Source organism: Trachypithecus francoisi, unplaced genomic scaffold, assembly GCF_009764315.1.
Source record: "Trachypithecus francoisi isolate TF-2019V2 unplaced genomic scaffold, Tfra_2.0 Contig00793, whole genome shotgun sequence".
Classification (NCBI taxonomy): domain Eukaryota; kingdom Metazoa; phylum Chordata; class Mammalia; order Primates; family Cercopithecidae; genus Trachypithecus; species Trachypithecus francoisi.
The window spans coordinates 47,873-68,608 of record NW_022680904.1 but is presented as its reverse complement, the minus strand read 5'-3'; the positions used below and the strand labels follow the sequence as shown (position 1 = coordinate 68,608).

At 35.8% G+C, this 20,736-nt stretch overlaps 1 protein-coding gene across 1 annotated transcript; it reads left to right on the top strand.

Annotated features, from left to right (window-relative positions):
* Positions 1 to 20,131: 20,131 nt before the first annotated feature.
* Positions 20,132 to 20,482, top strand: LOC117089135 (40S ribosomal protein S27-like). The gene has a single exon (XM_033219984.1). The coding sequence runs from the start codon at positions 20,259 to 20,261 to the stop codon at positions 20,415 to 20,417; it is 159 nt and encodes a 52-aa protein (XP_033075875.1). The 5' UTR covers positions 20,132 to 20,258; the 3' UTR covers positions 20,418 to 20,482.
* The last annotated feature ends 254 nt before the right edge of the window (positions 20,483 to 20,736 follow it).

Genomic DNA, 20,736 nt, shown 5'->3' with positions numbered 1-20,736 from the left:
TCAGAACAGAACCCAGTGAAAAAAATGAATTACATAGTGGATAAGAAGTGTCAGATAAAAAAGGAAGCCTAAATGTAAACCAACTAATAGTGAGAAGATTGAGTTTCTTTTTAATTATGTGATCAAAATGTCATGAGAATAGGAGTAAAGGCTTGGAGTATCCTGCAGTGATAAATTTCTGATGAGGTAAATATTTTGTACCTATAAATCCCATGTGGATAGCTTTAGATGGGCTGTATGTGTGTTTGGTACTGCTTCTGTCAATGTTTATATTGAGCCATCCTCAGACCCTGTACGTTACTACTTGATTCTCAGTTCTACCGCAGCCATTTAGTTCTCCGTCCTGGAGACAAATAAAATTAGAACAAAGATGGGCAAATATTGACAATAGCAGCAAGTAATAACTGATAGCCAGCTTGCCAAAGGGGCTATAAGAAGTAAGATGCAGAGTTCAAAATGTATGTAATAATTCTAGGTTTTACATAATGGATATGAACATGTGAGCCTGATTTATCAAGGTAAGTGGGACTGAGGTAAGATTTATTTAAAAATAGTGATATTGAAAACGTTAACTCATTGGTGCAGTGGTGTGCACCTGTAGTCACAAGTACTGAGGATGATGAGGCAGGAGTACAACTTGTTCCCAAAATTTGGGCCAAGCCTGAGCAACATAGCGAGCCCCATCTAAAGAAAAAAATAATTAAAAAAAGATAACCACCAAATATGTGGCAAATTTTTTGGGGGGTCCACTTCCTTTTTCAACAGTGTTATGTTGTTGAGAAATAGCTGAAATGAGTCAGAACTACTTATGTTGTTTCCTTAATATGTAAGGTTGAAAATGTTTCTTAACATCTTTGACACTCAATTTCAGTAACTGTAAAATGGTACCCATATTATATATACACATATATCATTGATTTAATAGAATGATGAATAAAAACCCACTTATAACAAATCTTCTCTATGTATGTAATGTATAATGCTGTCTCTTTATACACAGACACATACGGACTTAATGTGACATAGACATAGACTGATGTTCAATCAAGAGAAGCTAAAATTGCAGTTTTGATTAGTAGGTAAAGGAAAATATAAAGTTACATTTTTAGGTAGCTCTGATTTCAAATGCCAACTATTGACTCTTTTCACCTTTTCCATTACTCATTGGATGAAGACTCTTCAGATTTGATTGCTATACTGTGACCAACATTTACAATGGAATTTTTGAAATATAATGAGAAAAAGAGCTCCTCATGTTTTAAGCTTCGATAGCCACACATTTCATCACAGCAGCAATCAGAAGCTTATACAGTCAAATGCAGGTGGAATTATCAATGATACTGTTTCCTTTGTGCAAGAAGAAAACGGGTCTGACAAAAAAACAAAAACAGAAACAAACAAACAAAAAAAGAAAATGGAACAAAAAACACATTCAAATTCACCAATCAGAAAGCTGACATCATCTAAAGCAAATTAAATGCTTGTTTCTTGTAGCTTTCTTTAACCAATATCTCATTATTCTGATCTCAATTCCATTCCCTGAAGCCATGAGCCACTCTCTTGAGTTTCTTTTTTCTCAACAGGTGATGTAAGAATGAGAATAACATGTGCAGAGATGTCTATCTGATGTCAATAATTTCATTTTAATAAAAAGTTTGTTTTCCCATCTTTATTTGATAGGTGTGATGATGTATTCCTGGAATTGAAATGAACCCTCTTTATATTTTCTTTTATTAATAAAGATATCTATTGAAACACAGTCTAAAAGGTTTTTATAAAATGAAAACAAGGTGTCAAACCTATTACTTAGGCAAACCACTAATTTTTATGCAGATTAAAATTCAATACAGAATGCACATTTATTCCTATTACACTGTGCCCATGAGGGAGAAATCAGTCTCTGCAATAAACAAAACTTTATGCCTTGTTGGAAAGCTCAAATCTCAAAAACCAAAGGCAACTTCACCTTTTGTGATGCAGAACAAATACTGCAACCCCATTATGTATCTTCGGTATTCTACCCTGTTAGACAGATTCTGAGACTCTTTCATAGATCCTAAGTCTATCACCATAATGTTTTTTTTTTTTTCAACTGCATGGTATCAATATCTCATTAAATAGCTATTGTTTCCTACTCTTGTCTGCAAGGTATACCTTTGTCTTTGTTAAGTATAGCATGGTCTCTCCTCTCTCAGTGTCCAAAAACTTCTCTTTCCTTGCTCACTAGGAGATAATTTCTTGGGGGTCTTAAGTTTCACTCATGTATAAATCATAAATTTGCTATATTAAGAAACACAGATATTGTAGTCACCCAGCTACTGGCTGGTATTCATTCATCTCCTTTTTCCCTAAAATAAAGGACAAGGGCTTTTTAACATTCTGAGTCTGTCGTCTTACTTTCCACAAGATAAAATGCATCTGAAATAATGCTTTCCAAATAATATTGCTAAATAATCCAACCAACGTAGTATGTGTAATACTGGCATTTTTTATTATACCTGAAGTTCTGAAATACATTTGTGGAACGTACAGGTTTGTAACACAGGTATACGCATGCCGTGGTAGTTTGCTACACCCATCAACCCATCATCTGCATTAGGTATTTCACCTAATGCTACCACTCCCGTAGCCTCCCCACCCTTTGACAGGCCGTGGTGTGTGATGTTCCCCTCCCTGGGTCCATGTGTTCTCATTGTTCAACTCCCACTTATGAGTGAGAACATGTGGTGTTTGGTTTTCTGTCCCTGTGTTAGTTTGCTGAGAATGATCATTTCCAGCTTCATCCATGTCCCTGCAAAGGACATGAACTCATCCTTTTCTATGGTTGCATATTATTCCATGGTGTGTATGTGCCACATTTTCTTTATCCAGTCAATCATTGATGGGCATTTGGGTTGGTTCCAGGTCTTTGCTATTCTGAACAGTGCTGCAATAAACATACGTGTGCGTGTGTCTTTATAGCAGAATGATTTGTAATCCTTTGAGTATATACCCAGTAATGGGATTGCTGAGTCTAATGGTGTTTCCGGTTCTAGATCCTTGAGGAATCGCCACACCGTGTTCCACAATGGTTGAATTAATTTACACTCCCACCAACTGTGTAAAAGGGTTCCTATTTCTCCACTTCCTCTCTGGCATCTGTTGTTTCCTCACTTTTTAATGATCACCATTCTAACTGGCATGAGGTGGTATCTCATTGCAGTTTTGCATTTCTCTAATGACAAGTGATGATCTTTTTTTCATACGTTTGTTGATTGCATAAATGTCTTATTTTGAGAAGTGTCTGTTCATATTCTTCACCCACTTTTTGATGGGGTTGTTTTTTTCTTTTAAATTTGTTTAAATTCTTCGTAGAGTCTGGGTATTAGCTCTTTGTCAGATGGACAGATTTCAAAAAATTCTCCCATTCTGTAGGTTGCCTGTTCACTCTGATGATAGTTTCCTTTGCTGTGCAGAAGGTCTTTAGTTTAATTAGATCCCATTTATCAATTTTGGCTTTTATGCCATCGCTTTTGGTGTTTTCGTCATGAAGTCTTTGCCCATGCCTCTATCTTGAATGGTATTGCCTAGGTATTCTTCTATGGCTTTTATGGTTTTACGTCTTAACGTTTAAGTCTTTAATCCATCTTGAGTAAATTTTTGTATAAGGTATAAGGAAGGGGTCCAGTTTCAGTTTTCTGCATATGGCTAAACTGTTTTAAAAACCAAGAAACTAATTTTGGAGAGGATAAATAATTGATCACATACTATACAAGTGATAAAACCAGAACTTAAGGAAGCCCTGATTCTTAGAACCCCTGTTGGAACATCATGTTTCTCCTTTGATTAAAATACCCATTATATAGTTGTAGTGCTCTCTTCCAAGAAAATGTAGTCTTCCAGGTAATTGGTCTGAAAGTTTCTTTGCAGAGCAAACGACTTTGTAGAGAAAATAGCTTTGAAAAGTCTGTTGAGGGGCAGAACTCTGAAAGCATGCTAAGGCAGAAAGAGAAAGACACCTAGCTCAATAAAGAAAAGAGGGAGGAAGCTAAAGAGCTTAGCAATGTCAGGGGGTAGGGTAAAGGGAGTGGGTGGTCCCTGGATGCTAGAAAGAATGAACAAAGACTTTAAGGAAAGTCTGTCTCCTGGAGTTGATGGTGGTAGGAATATACTTTTTGTGCACAATCTATAGTAAATCTCAGATTGCGTTTTATTTTAAAGAGGTTTTTTTTTTTTTTTTTAAAGAATGTGGAGAAATGCCAAGTACTGGTGCAAGGATAGACTACTACAGCTGATGCCCACTGGGCATCTGACTTTTGGTATCATACCCATCACAGAAATATGCTGAAAATAGGTGGAAAGAGAAAAGGCATGACTTCTGCTGTCAAGGAACTTAAAATGTAGTTGAAATATTGAATAAAACTTAGAATATGTATTTAATATTTTAACTGGCTAGATTGGTGTTATGTGAATAATGTAGATAGATCCATTAGGGCCCTTACAGGGATTTAAATACATTTTAATGATATGTAAATAATATTAATGCCAGTTTTTACCAAAAAAAGTATAAAAAGAGCAAAGATAGAGATTTATAAAATATAAAAATAGTTTCTTTTTTTATGGTACTAGATAAATATGGATTCCACTTTGATTTGAGGCCACAAGAATCATTTTGCTAATATCACAAGCTAGGATTGCTACATGAGGCAAAAATACCTACAATTTAGCATATGAATAAGAAGTCTCAATTTGTGACCAACTCTAGTTATTTTAATTAAATAGATTAATTCTGTTCTCAGAATCAATGTTAGCAATCGTGTGAACACAAGAAACAAAGGAAGTAAATGGTAAAATCTCTTCCTTCTATATTTTGCCATGAAAGAAACCAGGCCAGTGAAAGTGCTTTCTGGAGCTATCTAGATGCAGAGAATTTTCCAGCTGAGCCCTCTCTAATTGCATTCACAGAATAGGCATGATGTGTGACAGGCTTAGCAGCCTATCTCAATCTAAAAAATTCAGAGAAAAATAAAGCAGAAATCTAAAGAATAAAAACACAATGTAATTTTAACTGTGGGCTTACTTTTTTTCCCCTAAAGTAATACACTCTAACATGTTCCACGGTAATAAGAACTATTTTTGTATTCTTGTGTGTTCTATTATATTCTGTCATGAGAACTATTTTTCAGAGAATTATATCTAAAAGTATTGTTATATTTTTCTTTATCATTCTAATGGTAGAGATTATACTTCCAAGAACAGAACATTTTTCAAAAAAAAAAAAATAATCATTTCTTTTGAGAAGGTCTCTAATGAGGGCAGTGTGTGAAGGGGGAGAAAGTATACATTCATTCTTGTGACAAATATTTTAATGCACAGAATATTATGTACCATTAATCCATTTGTATGACAGGCTTAGGCTGACTACCACGGGACTTTGGAAAATATCATACTCTATATTGGTTTCTTTCTCCAAAAGGACAATTATTCATCTGGTGGAATATGGAAGAATACATATTGAAAGTAGAAATGTACTCTGCCAAACTACATATAGAAGAATTTCTCCAAGCAATTTCTGTAAACACCCATCTTTAAGCACTGTATGATACAATTGCCATAATTAATTAGCTTTATGGGACTGTGCTCGAGAAGGAAATTAAAGTAACTGTTTCTGATAAATAATCATTATTATTATAGCTAAAATTATAAACTATGCTGTTCTGATTACGTCAAGTTTTCCACAGTAAGTGAAATAAATATTTCTAGAAGTCATTAAGCTTTCCATAGGGTAAAAGAAAATTAAATGAAAGTTATAAATATTTATCAGTCAGTGGAATAACCAAAGATCTAGAGTTACAATGCAGGTGAGGTCAGAACTCCCTCAAAGGTTTTTATGTATTTTTATCTTATCATCTGATTAAAATATTTTTCTGAATAAGTTGATAAATAATATTGCCTACATAGGTAGATGAGGCTAGAAATCTGATCTTCCAATATTGCTGATTATCAGGCAACATATCTAGAAATCTAGACCAATGAAACCAGATTGTATCTCATTAGTATTTTTTTCTGAAGAATATTAACCTATGAAATATTGATTATACATGTTTCTATATAAGCCAGTTTTGGAGGACACCAGCATAGTCTCGGACTGAGTTGAGCTATAGACAGACTTGAACTTTTGCTGAAAAGAGCAGAAAATATTGTATACTGTCTTAGCCCAGGTAAAAGAGACAGTAACGAGGCAACCAAAACTAAAAACAAGACAAAACAAAACTAGAAACTAGTTTGGTAAAGACCTTGTTACACTCTGTGGCACATACTCCATTTTGATCTTACCATATATGTAGTAAGTTGAAAGGTAGAACCTAGAAAGATATGCCCAAATCCCCAACATCTGTGAAATGTTAACCTATTCGAGAAACGGGTTTTTGCAGATATAATAAAGTTCAAATCTTGAGATATGATCATCCTGGATTACCTGGGCAGGCCCTAAATCTAATGAGAAATGTTCTTCTAACAGAAAAAAAAGAAAAAAAAAGAAAACACAGATGTCACAGGAAGCAGCAAAGTGAAGACAAAAGGAGCCACAAGCCAAGGAATCCTAAGGATTACCAGGAGCTACAAACCAAGGAATCCTAAGGATTACCAGCAGCCATCAAAAGAAAAGCATGGACTGGATTCTCTCCGGAGCCTTGGGAGGGAGTGTAGTCCTGAGGACATCTTGATTTCAAACTCCTGGTTTTTAGGATTGTGAGCAAATATATTTATATTACTTTAAGCCACACAGTTTGTGGTAATTTGTTACAGCAGCTCGAGGAAACTAATGCACCAGTTATCTTCAAAGTGAAATGGTAAATAAAAAGATACTGAATGGTATATTTAATGGTAAATTAAAATACACCAAGAGAGTCACTTATAGGGAAAAATAAAAGATAGATATTCCATTTAACTGCCTAAAACGACTGCAAAGACATGTGGATAAAACTTGCTGACAACTTAGAAGGCTGGCTTTGGCAGATGAAAAGAAGTTCCAGGTGAGAATAGTCCATGTGGACATAAATCTTCTCTATATCTACTAAGCAAAACATCTAATGAGAAAGACAATCTCTGTTTTGGTTTATGAAAATGTTTCCATCCATGAAACCCCATAGGATAAAAGGGCATGTCTAGTGAAAGCTGGACAGACTTGAGTGACAAAAGTGGTTTCCTGGCAGAAAATAGGTTGGATTTCTGGGAGAGACCAGAGAAAGGGAAAAACAAATTCTGGTTGTAGGCAACATGGATAAACCATTTACTATTGTCTCCCTGCAGTATAAACAACCTATTGCTCCCCTTTAAGATGGCATGGGACACAAAAAACTTTTGGAGTGACTCTTGAGGAGCTGATGGAATATGTGGACTGCACCATTTTTTCTTTCTTAATACTGCCTGTTTCAGAACTCTTAATGAACTCTAGGGCTCTGTGTTTTTATTGTTTGCTGTGTTTTGTTTTGGGAAGGATGTAGAAGTCCGTGAGGCGGCACACTGGTTTCAATTTTCCTAGATAGTCGTGTATTTATTTCAACTGCTTGGCTGACAGGGATAAGTGCTAAGACCCTATACTTTTAATTCTTTTCACCGTGTTAGCATGATTTAACAGTTGACAGCCACTGTGATGTATCAGAAAGATTGTGCTATGCAAAATATTCTTCCATTTGATAACAACAATTTCATTGTCATTGTATGGTGCAGGTGCCATGGGGAAGTCATGGTGATGTATTGGGATCATTTAGATCTTCCTCATGTAATTTTCTAGAAATCCTGAAACCTCTGCCCTGATTCATAGAAGGTTTCAGGCACAGTCCTGATTGTCCCTCTGGCTACAGTTTTCTACCTGTAAGTTAAGAAGACAGCAGAAAGCATTAAAAGGGGAGGGAGCATTCAGTGATATGGAGTGAATAAAATATTTTGGCACACTGACGGATTTACAGTCAGCTCTACTATTTACTTGCTGTGTGATATGGAAGACATTTCTTATCTGCACAGAGATCAACTTCTGTGTCAGTTAGAAACTATAAAGTGCTGCCAGAAACAGAAACTAAACTTTGATGGCTGAACACAAATGGGTTTATTCTTGCCTCTAAAGTAAGCATGAGAAGACAGTCCAGGGTTGGTATGAAAACTCCAAAAAGTCATGGAAAACTTGGGTCCTTATCTCTGCTTTCTTTAGTAGATGTCTTCTGTCCTTAAGGCTACCTCAGATTCATGGTGGCTCCCATGATCACATCTACACTCCAGGCATGGAGCTAAAAATGTGTGCATTGGTAGGGAAGAGGATAAGAAGGGGGACAAATATTTGCATTCTTCAGGAAATTTTCTAACAGAACTATCTGATACTATTTCGCTTACTTCTCTTGTACCTTCCTAGTAGTCATAGAAATTAGAAAAGACCATCTTTTTCTGGACACATTGCATCCCCGTCAAAAAGAAGTCCTAGTACAAGGAGTAAGTGTTTTTTTTAAGTCATCCAAAACAACTGAGTAACTATCACTTCAAATGTACTCGAGTATGACCGAAAGTTGCCACATTCATTTTCATATGTACCTTTGAGTTTTGCCCGCTGCCACGGTACATCCGATACCATAAGCATTGCGTATGTTTCCTTTAGGTACTGGCTTTGATACAATGATCCATATCCTCTTGTCTCCTAACACCCTGCTATTCATTCATTCATTCACTCACTCATTCATTCATTCAGCATTTACTCTGATTCTACTATGTGTCAGGTTCCAAACTGAATAAAATAGTCTCTATTATACAAGGAGCTCGAAGTCTACCAGGGAAAACAGACAAACAGACATACCTACAACACACACTTACTTATGCAAAGATAAACACATGAAAAAAATTGTTTATAATATGTTAAGAGTTGTGGAGCCACTAAGACAGGAGCGGTCAGGGAGGGGAGAATCCCAGAAACCCTCATGCCATCTTCCTGTTAAAGCCTCTTCCCCCCATCCCAGGATGACTTACCCTGAATTCTTAGAACCTGAATTGCTTCTTTTGAAACTTGGTAATGATTGCCATCATACCATATGTGCTCATTTGTATCAGGCTGCTGTTAATCCACATGATATTTTCAAGATCTATCTATGTTGTTGCATGCAGCTGGAGCTTGTTTGTGGTTTTACAGTGTTCTTTTGTATGATAGTGTCACAATTTATTCAATCATTCCACTGTCAGTGGGAATTTTGGTAGATTCTGGTTTTGGAATGTTACGAATAATCTTGCAATAAAACTTTTTTGTAAATATATGTGCTTATTCCTATTGGGTATGTATTATAAAATTACTAGGGTATATTTCATGTGCGTATTTGTTTTTTTTAATGATAATGCTCAACAGTTTTCCAAAGTAGTAGTATAAATTCTATTTCCATGTAAAATACCATTTATAGAAATACGCCTCCATTGAGAGTTCTAGTTCGCCCACATCCTCATCAACACACAATGTTGAACTTAATCTCATCTTATCCTTTCTCTCCCAAATATGTTTCTTCTACATCATAGTGACAGAGCTGCATTCCATATTTGTGTGTCTGCACTGATTTCTCTGTTTCAGTCCCTAAATTCAATAAAGCACAAAGCACAATTATTCTATTTCTAAATATGTTTCTAATGTATCACTTCTCCCTCCTCTGTTGTAACTTTCCTACTCTAAACAAACGCAATATCTCACTTGGTCGACTGCAGTCGCTTTTCAGCTAGTATTTCCTTTTTTTTTTCTCCCTTCAATCCAGTCTTCATACAGAGATCAATGGGGCATTCTGAGATGTGTTCAAAAGTAAATCATATTATTTGACATCTTGTTTAGAAACTCTTCATACAAATTGTACTATAATTCTAATGTTTTAAGGTTCATTCTTTAGTATGTATCGTAACATTATTCTTTTTATGGTTAAATAGCATTCCATTGTATAGATATGCCACATTTTTGTTTATCATTTCTTTTTTTTGATACACATTTGTGTTATTCTCACTCTTTGGTTACTGTAAATAGAGCTTCTATGAACATTAGTGTACGTTATGCTAAATGGAAGAAGCCAGACACAAAAGGCCACATATTATAGGATACCATTTATACAAAATATCCAGAGTAGACACATCTATAGCAAGAAAAAGCAGATTTGTGGTTTACAGGAGCATGGAAGAGGAATAATAAGAGTCACTACTTAACGAGTATAAGAGTTCCATTCAGGGTAACAAAAGTTCAGAAATTAGATAATAGAGGTGGTTGAATAACACTGATTGTAGTTAATGCCATAAAATCAAACACTTTAAATACTAGATTTTACGTATATTTTACTACAATAAAATTAGATTATACTGAGGGTTGCACAACTCTTTACTAAAATCATTGAGCTTTGCACTTTAAATGAGTGAATTTTATAATTCGTTATTTATGTGTCAATAAAGCATTTTCTTTAAAGCCCTTCATATAATTCTCATTTACTTTTACAAAATACCAAACTTGTCATCTTGAATGATCTCACTCCTTTTGATCCATCATTCTCATTTGGAGCCGTTCTTCTCAGGTTAACTAACCTCAGACCCTTTTTAATCTCCTTTTAGTTTCTGTAGCACATTGCATCTTCCTTACCTTGAGCCTTCTATGCTTGCCATTCTCTCTGCCTGGGACCTTATTCATCTGGATTCTCCCACATGGCAGAATAATTCTTTCACTAACTTTCACTTTGAATCTCATCCCTGTAGATAGATCGCTCCGCACCCTGTACAAGTCACCCTCAGGTCGTGCCTTCTGCACTCACATCCATTCCGTTTGCTCTCCCAAGACTCCTACGTCATCATCTCATTACCAATTATCCATTTAACATCTGTCTTTCCCCCACTAAGGTATAAGCTCCATGAGGGTGGAGACTATGACTACTTCATCTACTTTTAATGGTATCTGGCACATAGTGCTTAAGAAATATTTATCAGAAAGAAATTATGAACGCACGTCTCTCACTGGTCTACATTTGAAAGTGACATTTCAATAGATGCTCTGAATCAAGTCACTCCTGACACTTCTGTGAAGAATTCTGACTATGCCTGACCCATCTAGAACTCCAGCAAATGTTTTTCGGATCAACTTTGGAATGTCATCTGAGTCTCACATTACTAAATGAAAAAGATTTCTTACATAAATATGCCCTTCAATTTATTTTAGTTTATTAATGTTCAAAGATTTTATTATTTAACATCAATGCTATTATTAATATCAAGTCACTGTATTTCCATCTATTTCAAATACCACATAGCCATATTTCTGAATGTTCTAAGTTATAGCAACAAAGTAAATTACTTTTACTTTTGATGTTTTCACAATTAAGTGACTCACAAAAGTGGTTAAATTGTAAGATAAATGGACTATAACCACCCTAAGCCACCTTCTCTGTACATGGCAAATATGTTAGACTTTCTGTAATAGTCTTCATCTATTAAATCCAGAGGTTAGGTTAAATGGATGTTACGACCTCTGAGTTCTCCTGGCCTCAGGACCTTTTCATACAGAAATCCTGTCTACAGATTGCTGAATAGTTGCCAATTTACTCAATTCTTCCACTTTCAAAAGAGCAAACTTAAAAATGGGCCACCAGAGTACATTTTAATTTGAATGGGAGTTATACTTCTCTGTTTATATATTTTCTTATTACTGGCCTAGATTTTTTAAGTCACATAAAAATCAGAATTATGTCTTAATATTTTAGCATTGTTTGACATTTGCAAGGAGATACAATTCAATTGAACTTGGGAATTTATACACATTGGTAATTAGTTGACCCTTGTAAATTGCAGACTTTATTTCCCCATTCTGAGATTCTGACATACTGTGTCAAGACATGAAACTCTAAGTCAAGATGTGGGGAAATATGTGCCAAAATGTTATGGCTTAGTTGAAAACACAGCTGCTGAAAAAAAAGGTAGGAAAATGGTAGGCTTTTTGTGTATCACAGGCAGCAGAGATTGCACTCTTTCTCCAAATAGCAACAGTACTTGTAAAAAGTATGTGAAGTCAAGTAGCATCTATTCTAACTATTTCATATTTGTGAAACACTTCTCTCATGTGGCTATAAGCTCCCTGTGGGCACAGCTGATCGCATAGTTCTTTTTCACTCTCATAGCACAGTGGCAGTCACCTACTGTGAAGATAAATGCTTACTGTTTAAAGTCAGAATGATTCAATCATAGTAATAGTTTTGGCTGCCTATTCTATATCCCAACACAGGCTGATACAGAATTGCTTTCTATCCCAAGGGGGTACCCTCGATGCTTCTTTACGTAGGGATATTTTTCAACTATTGTCATACAAAGCTGAAGCACTGGGGTTTGAAGGTATGTAAAGTAGTCCTGAAATTCATCTGTGGATGTACGTTGGCCCTGACACCTTCCTGGAAAGAGGTGGAATTAATTAACTGCTTTATTCCCAGGGATAGGAGAGTTGAGGTTTGGGGTAACAAAAAGTAAACCTGTCTCTGAATATTAGGAAACTGGAATAATCAGTGGAATGCTTTCGTATCTTCATTAATAAAGGCACAGATTTTATTACAATGCTTTTATGTCTAGCAACACCAAAATTTCCTAATCTATTGATAAACACTAAACCGAGAGATCTTCATTCTATGTGGAAAGTAAAAATATTGATTCCTATTATATTCTGGGTTCTGTGTGAAACACATCACATAAAGATGGGCATTTTGCTCTGGAAATAAATTTAGAGGTAGGTTCTTTCCACCCATTTCACATAAGATAAAACTTAGACTTAAAAAAATAAGTATCTTTTCCAGTTTCACAGAACTAAAAGCAAGATGAGCCCTACAAAAAGGATGTACTATGGGATGGACTTTTCCACTTCTCCTTTCTATTGTATATAACTGCATGAAACAGGGTGATATGCCTTAATATTGCTGCAACTAATTCGTAAAAGTACTAGAATTAGAAAAATCAATATTAAAGTAGAACAATTTCACATTTTGAGCTATTGTGTTTATTGAAAATTTAACAGTAGCTGCATAAAAGTAGTTGAGTAGTTGATGTCGTTATCTTTTCTTCCAACAGAAAAACAATAAAATCTATATAATTTAATTTTACATTTGAAGTAAATGCTAATCACAATAACCTATAAAGTTATTCTCTGAAAGTTTTCCTGTAAAACAAATGTAACTGTTTTAATTAGACTACATTGTATGCACAATTTCACATTTGATGCTGAAATGGGAAATTGAAGGATTCAATCTCATTGGCCTTAAGTTAATTCAAAATAAAAATAACATCTCACTTTGGGTTTAAGCAATAAATACAGCTTTAAAGTTCGGTTTTTGAAGTTTCAGTTGGTCTTTTTTTTTATCATTTGGAAGTTTCAAGTTTTAGCACAAGCTACCTCCTATATATACACTACTGCTTCTCCTGCCCAGAAAATCATGTCATTATAAAAGCAGTTTTGAGAGGGTAAAACACAAAGCAATAGAGAAAAAAAGAAAGAAAAGAAAAAACTCTTCAGGTATTTTCTTTGTAAAGATGTTTGGAGTAATTTCAATAGCTCTATCTCATTTGTTTTGCATAGTGCACTTACTATAATTACTTTTCTCTCAGATAGCCACTGCCGAAATCACTCCTGCTTAGCTTCCATCACCAATGGATTGGGTTACCTAGGAGACCTGCTTATATTCAAATAATCTAAAATAGAATAAAATATTATTAAAATTGTGCTAATATTCCAATGGTCAGATATTTTATATTTGATATAGGTGGGATGATATTTTCCATTAAGAAATACAAGAAAGACATAGGACCTCATTGCGCAGAAGCATTTTTTTTATTCTACGTTGCCTGTAGGAAAAATTGTACACTTCCTCTAACTGCTATAAAGGTTTCTCTATTACTCAAATCTAACTTGCTTCTCGTGGGGTTTGCATCCCCTAGGTGAAAGGCTAGGACTAGATACTGGACAAGAGGAAGTTAGAAGTGTTAAGAGTGAAACACAGCTTCAGGAAGTATTTATTTTTCTTTCTCTGGAGCAGAGGCTAAGCATAGGACAGAGGTCTTAGAGCAATCTTCAGGAGCCTGTGGTATAGACATCCCAAGAGTGTATGGATAAAAAAATCAAGGTATCCATAAGCTTGGAAATAAACTGAGGTTGAAAGCTTTATTAAGCAGTCATTTGGTGTTTTAAAATGAAGGATCTAGAACAGAAATTAAAGTGTTACATTCCGTAAGTCTTTGTCTTGCCTTGTCTTATTCATAGAAGGCATTATTAATTGATCATTTAACCATCATTGAGATCAAATGCTGTAACGCACTCCTCTGCTGTGATCACCTACTGTAGACTTGCCAGGAAAGTTAAACTGAGCTAGTAGAGCCAGAAAGTGTGAGGTAGATAATTAAATGATTATAGTTAAATTCCCTTCCTGACAATTTGAAAACTTGTATGTGAGTTTAATTCTCGTGAGGAATTTATCTCTTCATAGCATCATTTAGTTTTGCTTTTAGCTTTTTTTCCCCATCGTTTAACAGGCTATGTAATTTTTTGTTGCTGCAAGTCAAACATAATGTACATGGTAATAAGAACTGAGGTAAGTAAACATTTTGTATGATTATTTATGCTCATCTGGCTAGGAGTTGGGCTATGTTTAATATTTTTTATGCTCTAGTTGCCAGAGCCTCAAACTCTTCTGATTTTTTTATTATTATTATTTTAATCTTGGCCACTCACTTTGGCCTCCCTAAGAACTTCACCTTTGTGGAGGCTGAAGCAACTTCTCTTGGACGCACATCCATCATGCTGACTTCTGATTAACACCAGTTCTGGGAATGCATCTAAGATTTCTACTTTCACATACCCATACATTCTGCCCTTAGGTCAAAACAACTTTGATGTTATTGTAAATATTTACTTACCATAAATCCTGCCCTTAGGCAATTCCATATGGTATATAAACCTATGTCTGCGGACAGGGATTAACCGTCTTGTCCCTTGGCTGCTCAAGACATGGCTTCTGTTTGTAAGACCCTACAATTAACGAATGTTTCTTTCTGTGAAACTGGATTTGTCAGCCTCTTTATTCTTCCCCTTAGCGTCCTAGGCCTTTGCGGATAGCTTTGCATAGACCTGCTCACTGCAGAAAAATTTCCGAGTCTATGTCTTGCAGCACATTTAACTGTAATTCGCTATTTTTACATTAGACCCCTAATGATGTGAAGGTAATATGTGTATGGGTGAGGGGGTGAAGCATTCTATAATCTCATTATTAAATCTCAGTCTTTCTGTGGGCCTGTATTTTAGGAATGCAATCTTCACCAGTGGTATAGTCCTCCTTAACATCCCCTGCAAAAAAAAAAAAAAAAAAAAACCCACTCCCCCTTGCCCTCATTTGATGAGATAGAAAAGCAGTAGGAGGCTGGCATGGGAAGAAATGACTTTCCCTATTTGGGAAAATCTCTAAGAAAGCCTTTTTCTCAGAAGGTGTTTGTTATGGAAAATGCTCTAGGCATTAAAAAATTAAATAAATTGCTCTTCCCTTTCCCCTGCCAGAGGCAAGAGGGTAGGTTTCTCAGATCCTCACCAGGAGAACTCAGTGGGGCTCATAGTGGGCTCAAAAAAGTGTGAAGAGCAGTAAGACTGCAGCTCCTATAGTTTCTCATTAGTCCACGCTCAGCCTCCAACAATTGATCAACATTACCATGTAAGTTGTCCCACCAGTTTTTTACTCCATTGACTCCCGTTTCAGGTGAGCAGGTGTTGGCAATGACTCTGGATTCACCTGTCTCCACATTTTGAGTTGCTCTAAAACCTCAGTTCCCTTGTCCAAGAAAAGTCACACATTTTCAATTCTTTGAATGCTGTTTTCTTCTTGCAAAAATAAGAGTAAAAACTCCTAACCTCTGTACATGTGAAAACTGAAACTGAGTCATTTTTCTTTTAACATAAGTAATTGAATGGTACCATAAGGAAAAATATAAAAACTTTACCAGTAATAAGAACGGAGCTATTACCACCCATCTACTTAAAGGGATGAAAGGAAGCAAAGATTCCAAGAGAAAATTTTATAGTGAATTTGCTGTTGACAAGAGCTGGTTCCCGCCCCCCCCCCCCGGGAGCAAAGTTTAAGAGATACCATACAGTAAGGAAGTAAAGTAGATAAAAACTCCAGTACGGGGTGTGGTGGCTCATATCTTTAATCCCAGCACACTGGGAGGCCAAGGTGGACAGGTAAGTTGAAGTCAGGAGTTCAAGACCATCCCGGCCAACAAAGTGAAACCATATCTCTACTAAAAATACAAAAATTAGCTGGGCATGGTGGCGGGTGCCTGTAATGCCAGCTACTCAGGAGGCTGAGGTTGTCGAGATCACACCACTGAACACTAGACTGGGCTACAGAGCAAGAGTCCATCTCGGGGGAAAAAACACCCTTCAATATCAATCATTTCTTCTGACTAACTACTATGATTCTCCTTGACCATCTTATTGGCAGACTGGAGAAGGGCAAAGGTTGAATCTGGTAAATAAATGTTTCCAGCACAGCTGCAATTGTTACTACCAACACTCATTGGTAATAACAGCAACAATCAGCCAGGGTCATAGGAGGATAAGGAGAATGGTATCAGGGAGGAGAAACTTGGCTACCATGAGAAAATTCCCAGAACAGAAGAATTCCTGTGAGCTGAAGACTACCTCATTTATGTCTAGCAAATGTTCATAGTTGTGAATTGAATAGATTATAAGCTACATTAGAAAAGGCATAGTTAGCAAGAAAAAATTTAATAAGTCTTGAAAGCAGGCATATGCCTGAGTTATTCCACACGTAGGGTATTCTTCTAGGTTTAAAGCCCTCATATAGTCTCTGCTGCTGTAGCTTTTACCCATCTCTGTGGTTTAGTTCAGATACCATTTTTTAAAATACAACTCATTTCTCATAGAAATTAATCTTCACTTTTTCTGAATTCCTATAGCAGATTTTGATTCCCTCACATTTCCAATACATTCCATCACTCATTATCAGATTTTATATAGATATTCTTCATCATTAATATATTTAAAATCACTTATTAAAGTCAAAGCATGGAAAAATGAAACTACATAACATTGTAATTTAAATTAGTAATAATCTGGTACGGCTTGTGGTAGAAGTCAGAATTGCGAAAATAAGTCATGGCTAATTGACAAAATGCTAGGCCAGGCAAAGTGTGCCAAATTAAGGAGTCTGAAAATTTTCTGGAACCCTCAAGCATTTCTAAAATAAGTAGCTATACATATATCTAAGTAACTGTACGTCTAATTTGACCTAATAGATTATGTAGTAACTGCAACTAGGTGTTATTTTATCCTGGTCCTTAAGTTCCTCAAGAAACTGGTCAATTACTGTTAGATTGATTCATTTCTCTGTGAAAACAAAACTGAGGCTCAGAACAGTAAATGATTGCCCATGATCATGTAGCTAGATGGGGCACAGTTCATGTTCTGATTCCTAGTTTTGAGCACTACGTTACAACCTGATGCAATTTCCTCTTTTTATATTTCTGTGCATGTTCCTGTGCATGGTATCAACTAGTATAATTTCACAGCACAATGCTTAACACCTGCTTTCTGCTAGACTATGCATATTAGTGTATTTTCTTTGCAAATGAGTCACAAGTGATTAGCAAACGTTAGGGAAATAAACTGAGTGGATGGCGGGAGAAAGGCATTGGTTCTCATTAGCTCTTTCTATTTACACTCAATGATAAGTCCCAAAATATTTCATCTAGATTCAAATTACATAAAAGAGGAGTCCATGTAAATGAATTGCCTGCCCGAAAAAATTAAAAAGAAAAAAAGTAAAAGAGTGAAGTGCCATTTGATAATCTAGAGGTAGAATAAGTTTACAGTTAACATGCTTATATCTTTAGAAATATGTACATAGAACTTTTGTGATTTGCCCGAGAGTGATTTTAATACTTTAGATCTGAGGTTTTCAACCTTTGTGTTCACCGTGCCCTTAGTATCTCAGTGATTTTTTTTCATAGTACCCCTAAGCCAAAAGAAATAAATCCTGTTTAGTAAACACTTAGGTCAAATGACGTTTATTTCCTAAAAAATTAACACTTAAAAAAATAGGAGAAATTAAATACAATTAAACACCATTACTTCTCAAAGTATGTATGTACCTGTTTTCCACCGTAACACTTTTCAAACCTCAGAATTAGACTGGTGGCAGCCACCCTCATTACCTATTTCTTGTTATTCATTTTATAACTCATACTTCATAATTTAATTCATAGTTGAATTCAATTTATAATTCAATTCATAATTAAATTCAATTCATAATTCAATAATTATAAGCAGGCTTCCATCATTTCCTCATTCTGATTCTCTATATGTACATATTAGAAGATACATTATATTTATCATAATATAAATTTTGCTCCTGCCCCTTGCCCAACTGCTCTATAGAATTTTAGTAATTTTATTGATGTAAAAAATTTAAATTTGTTAAATAAATTTGATACATAAATGCAGGCTCATTGTAAACTTCAAAATCCAGATGAATAAAATCCCTCTCAATTTTCTACCCATATCCACTAACTACTGCTACAGGAATGATGACTATTGTTAACATGTAAGGTATATATTTTCACTGAAATAATAATTTAGATTAGAAGTATGGTCATTGTTGTATATTTTATATTAAAAATACTAGATTGCAGGTATTAAAATTTTTCATTTACCCATTTTGGAGAAATCATTCTATATAACAAGTATGAACTTACCCGGACCTCCTTTCTGCTATTGAGTACTGACTTCTGTGTTATGCTGTATAACTTCCTTTCGTCTGTCCGGATCCAGTCTCCACTCTTCTCCACACTGCTCTGTGTCCTGGGAAACTGAACTAAAACGACTGCCTGAAAGAGCTCTTGATCCTCAATACCTTCCTTGCCCTATGGCTTCTGATTTATCTGTCAGTGCAGTGAAAGCCACTGGCAGGAGATACAGAAGAAGAAAAGCAAAGTTGAGACACTTACTTCCCACCTTCCTGCATACTTGTTATCTATTTGTTTGCCATCTTCCCCCACCAAGGGTCATACCTTTTATCAGGTGGCCTTCTACACACAGCTGTCATGAGTTTCCCATTAGGTCAAGAGATACTGGGAGTTTTCCATAGTTATAAACTCCAGGATACTACATTTCCCTTTCTGGCTTTCCTAAACTTGTACCCATATCATTGTAAACAATGCCTTTATTAAAATATGTTCAGTTACTTAATTTGAGTATGGCATTTCTTTTCATCTAAGTCTTTGACTGATGCATGAGGAATTGCTGTATTCAATCTTTACTTACACATTTAACTTCCTACAATGTGTGATATTTTGTACAATGCTACAATGAACATCTTTAAACGTCTTTATAAGTACTGTGAGTATTCTTTTATAATGAATATTCTTTTATGGTTGATACCTTAAAGAATAGTTTTGGGATTAAAAGTAGCTTCAATTTAAAAACTGATACACATGGCTGAAAGTCCTACCAAAGGTGGGGATAATTTATTCTCTCTCTGAAACTAAATGAAAGCATATATTTTTCCATCCCGCTCACCAACAATGAATTTTACAAACCTTTCTTAACATGTATAAAATTTTACCTTTTAATTGTTTTAATGTGTGTTCACTGATTAGTAACGAGAAATGACCTTCTTGTAATATGTTTATTAGCCACTGATGCTTTCTTTCTGAATAGTTAATTCAAATCTTCTGCCGTTACCATGGTGGAGGAATGGTAGCTGGAGTGATATGAGAAACACATGGAGCAGAACTCAGGTTTTCCAGGCAAAGCATAGTAACCAGCCAGCCCTGGCCAATTCAATAACTGAATGCAAACACCTGAGCAAGCCCAATTCTGATCAGTACTTCTGTCCCAAATCAGTGGAACCTATTGGCTGGGGTGTAGATTTATGAGGGGAGGGGGGAAAGCGTTGCTACTTTAAATCCTAAGATTTAGTGGTTTGTTAAACAGAAACAAATAATTGATAAAATCATCTGAATCACTTTTTAAAAACATTTTATTTATTGTATTATTAGTGCTTTTAGGAAACTCCCTACCCTCAAGAATACTGCTTCTCCTGTAAGATTCTCAACTGGGCCTTTCCGGCGGTGACGACCTACCCACACGAGAACTGCCTCTCGCAAAGGACCTCCTTCATCCCTCCCCAGAAGAGGAGAAGAGGGAACACAAGAAGAAACGCCTGGTGCAGAGCCCCAATTCCTACTTCATGGATGTGAAATGCCCAGGATGCTATAAAATCACCACGGTCTTTAGCCATGCACAAACGGTAGTTTTGTGTGTTGGCTGCTCCACTGTCCTCTGCCAGCCTACAGGAGGAAAAGCAAGGCTTACAGAAGGATGTTCCTTTAGGAGGAAGCAGCACTAAAGGCACTCTGAATCAAGATGAGTGGGAAACCATCTCAATAAACACATTTTGGATAAAAAAAAAAATATTCTCAACTGGTAGCTGTTTCACTTTCCTTACTCCGAATACTATGGAGATGCGAAAGATACCCTCTGTGTCACATCCAATCTCTTTTCTTCCCTTTTCTTCCAAAACGCCTAGCTCCAGTGATGTTCCTTCTTCATCCCTAGGAACAACAGATTTAAATTTGATGTCATCCTCCTTCTAACAAATATCATAGACACTTAGGCTCATCTCACATCCCATAGAATTTCGGCTGTCTGTCCCACATGACTACTTT

What these genes read in the sequence shown, in the direction of transcription:
- LOC117089135 (XM_033219984.1), top strand. Translation starts at nt 20,259, where the DNA reads ATGGATGTGAAATGCCCAGGATGCTATAAAATCACCACGGTCTTTAGC.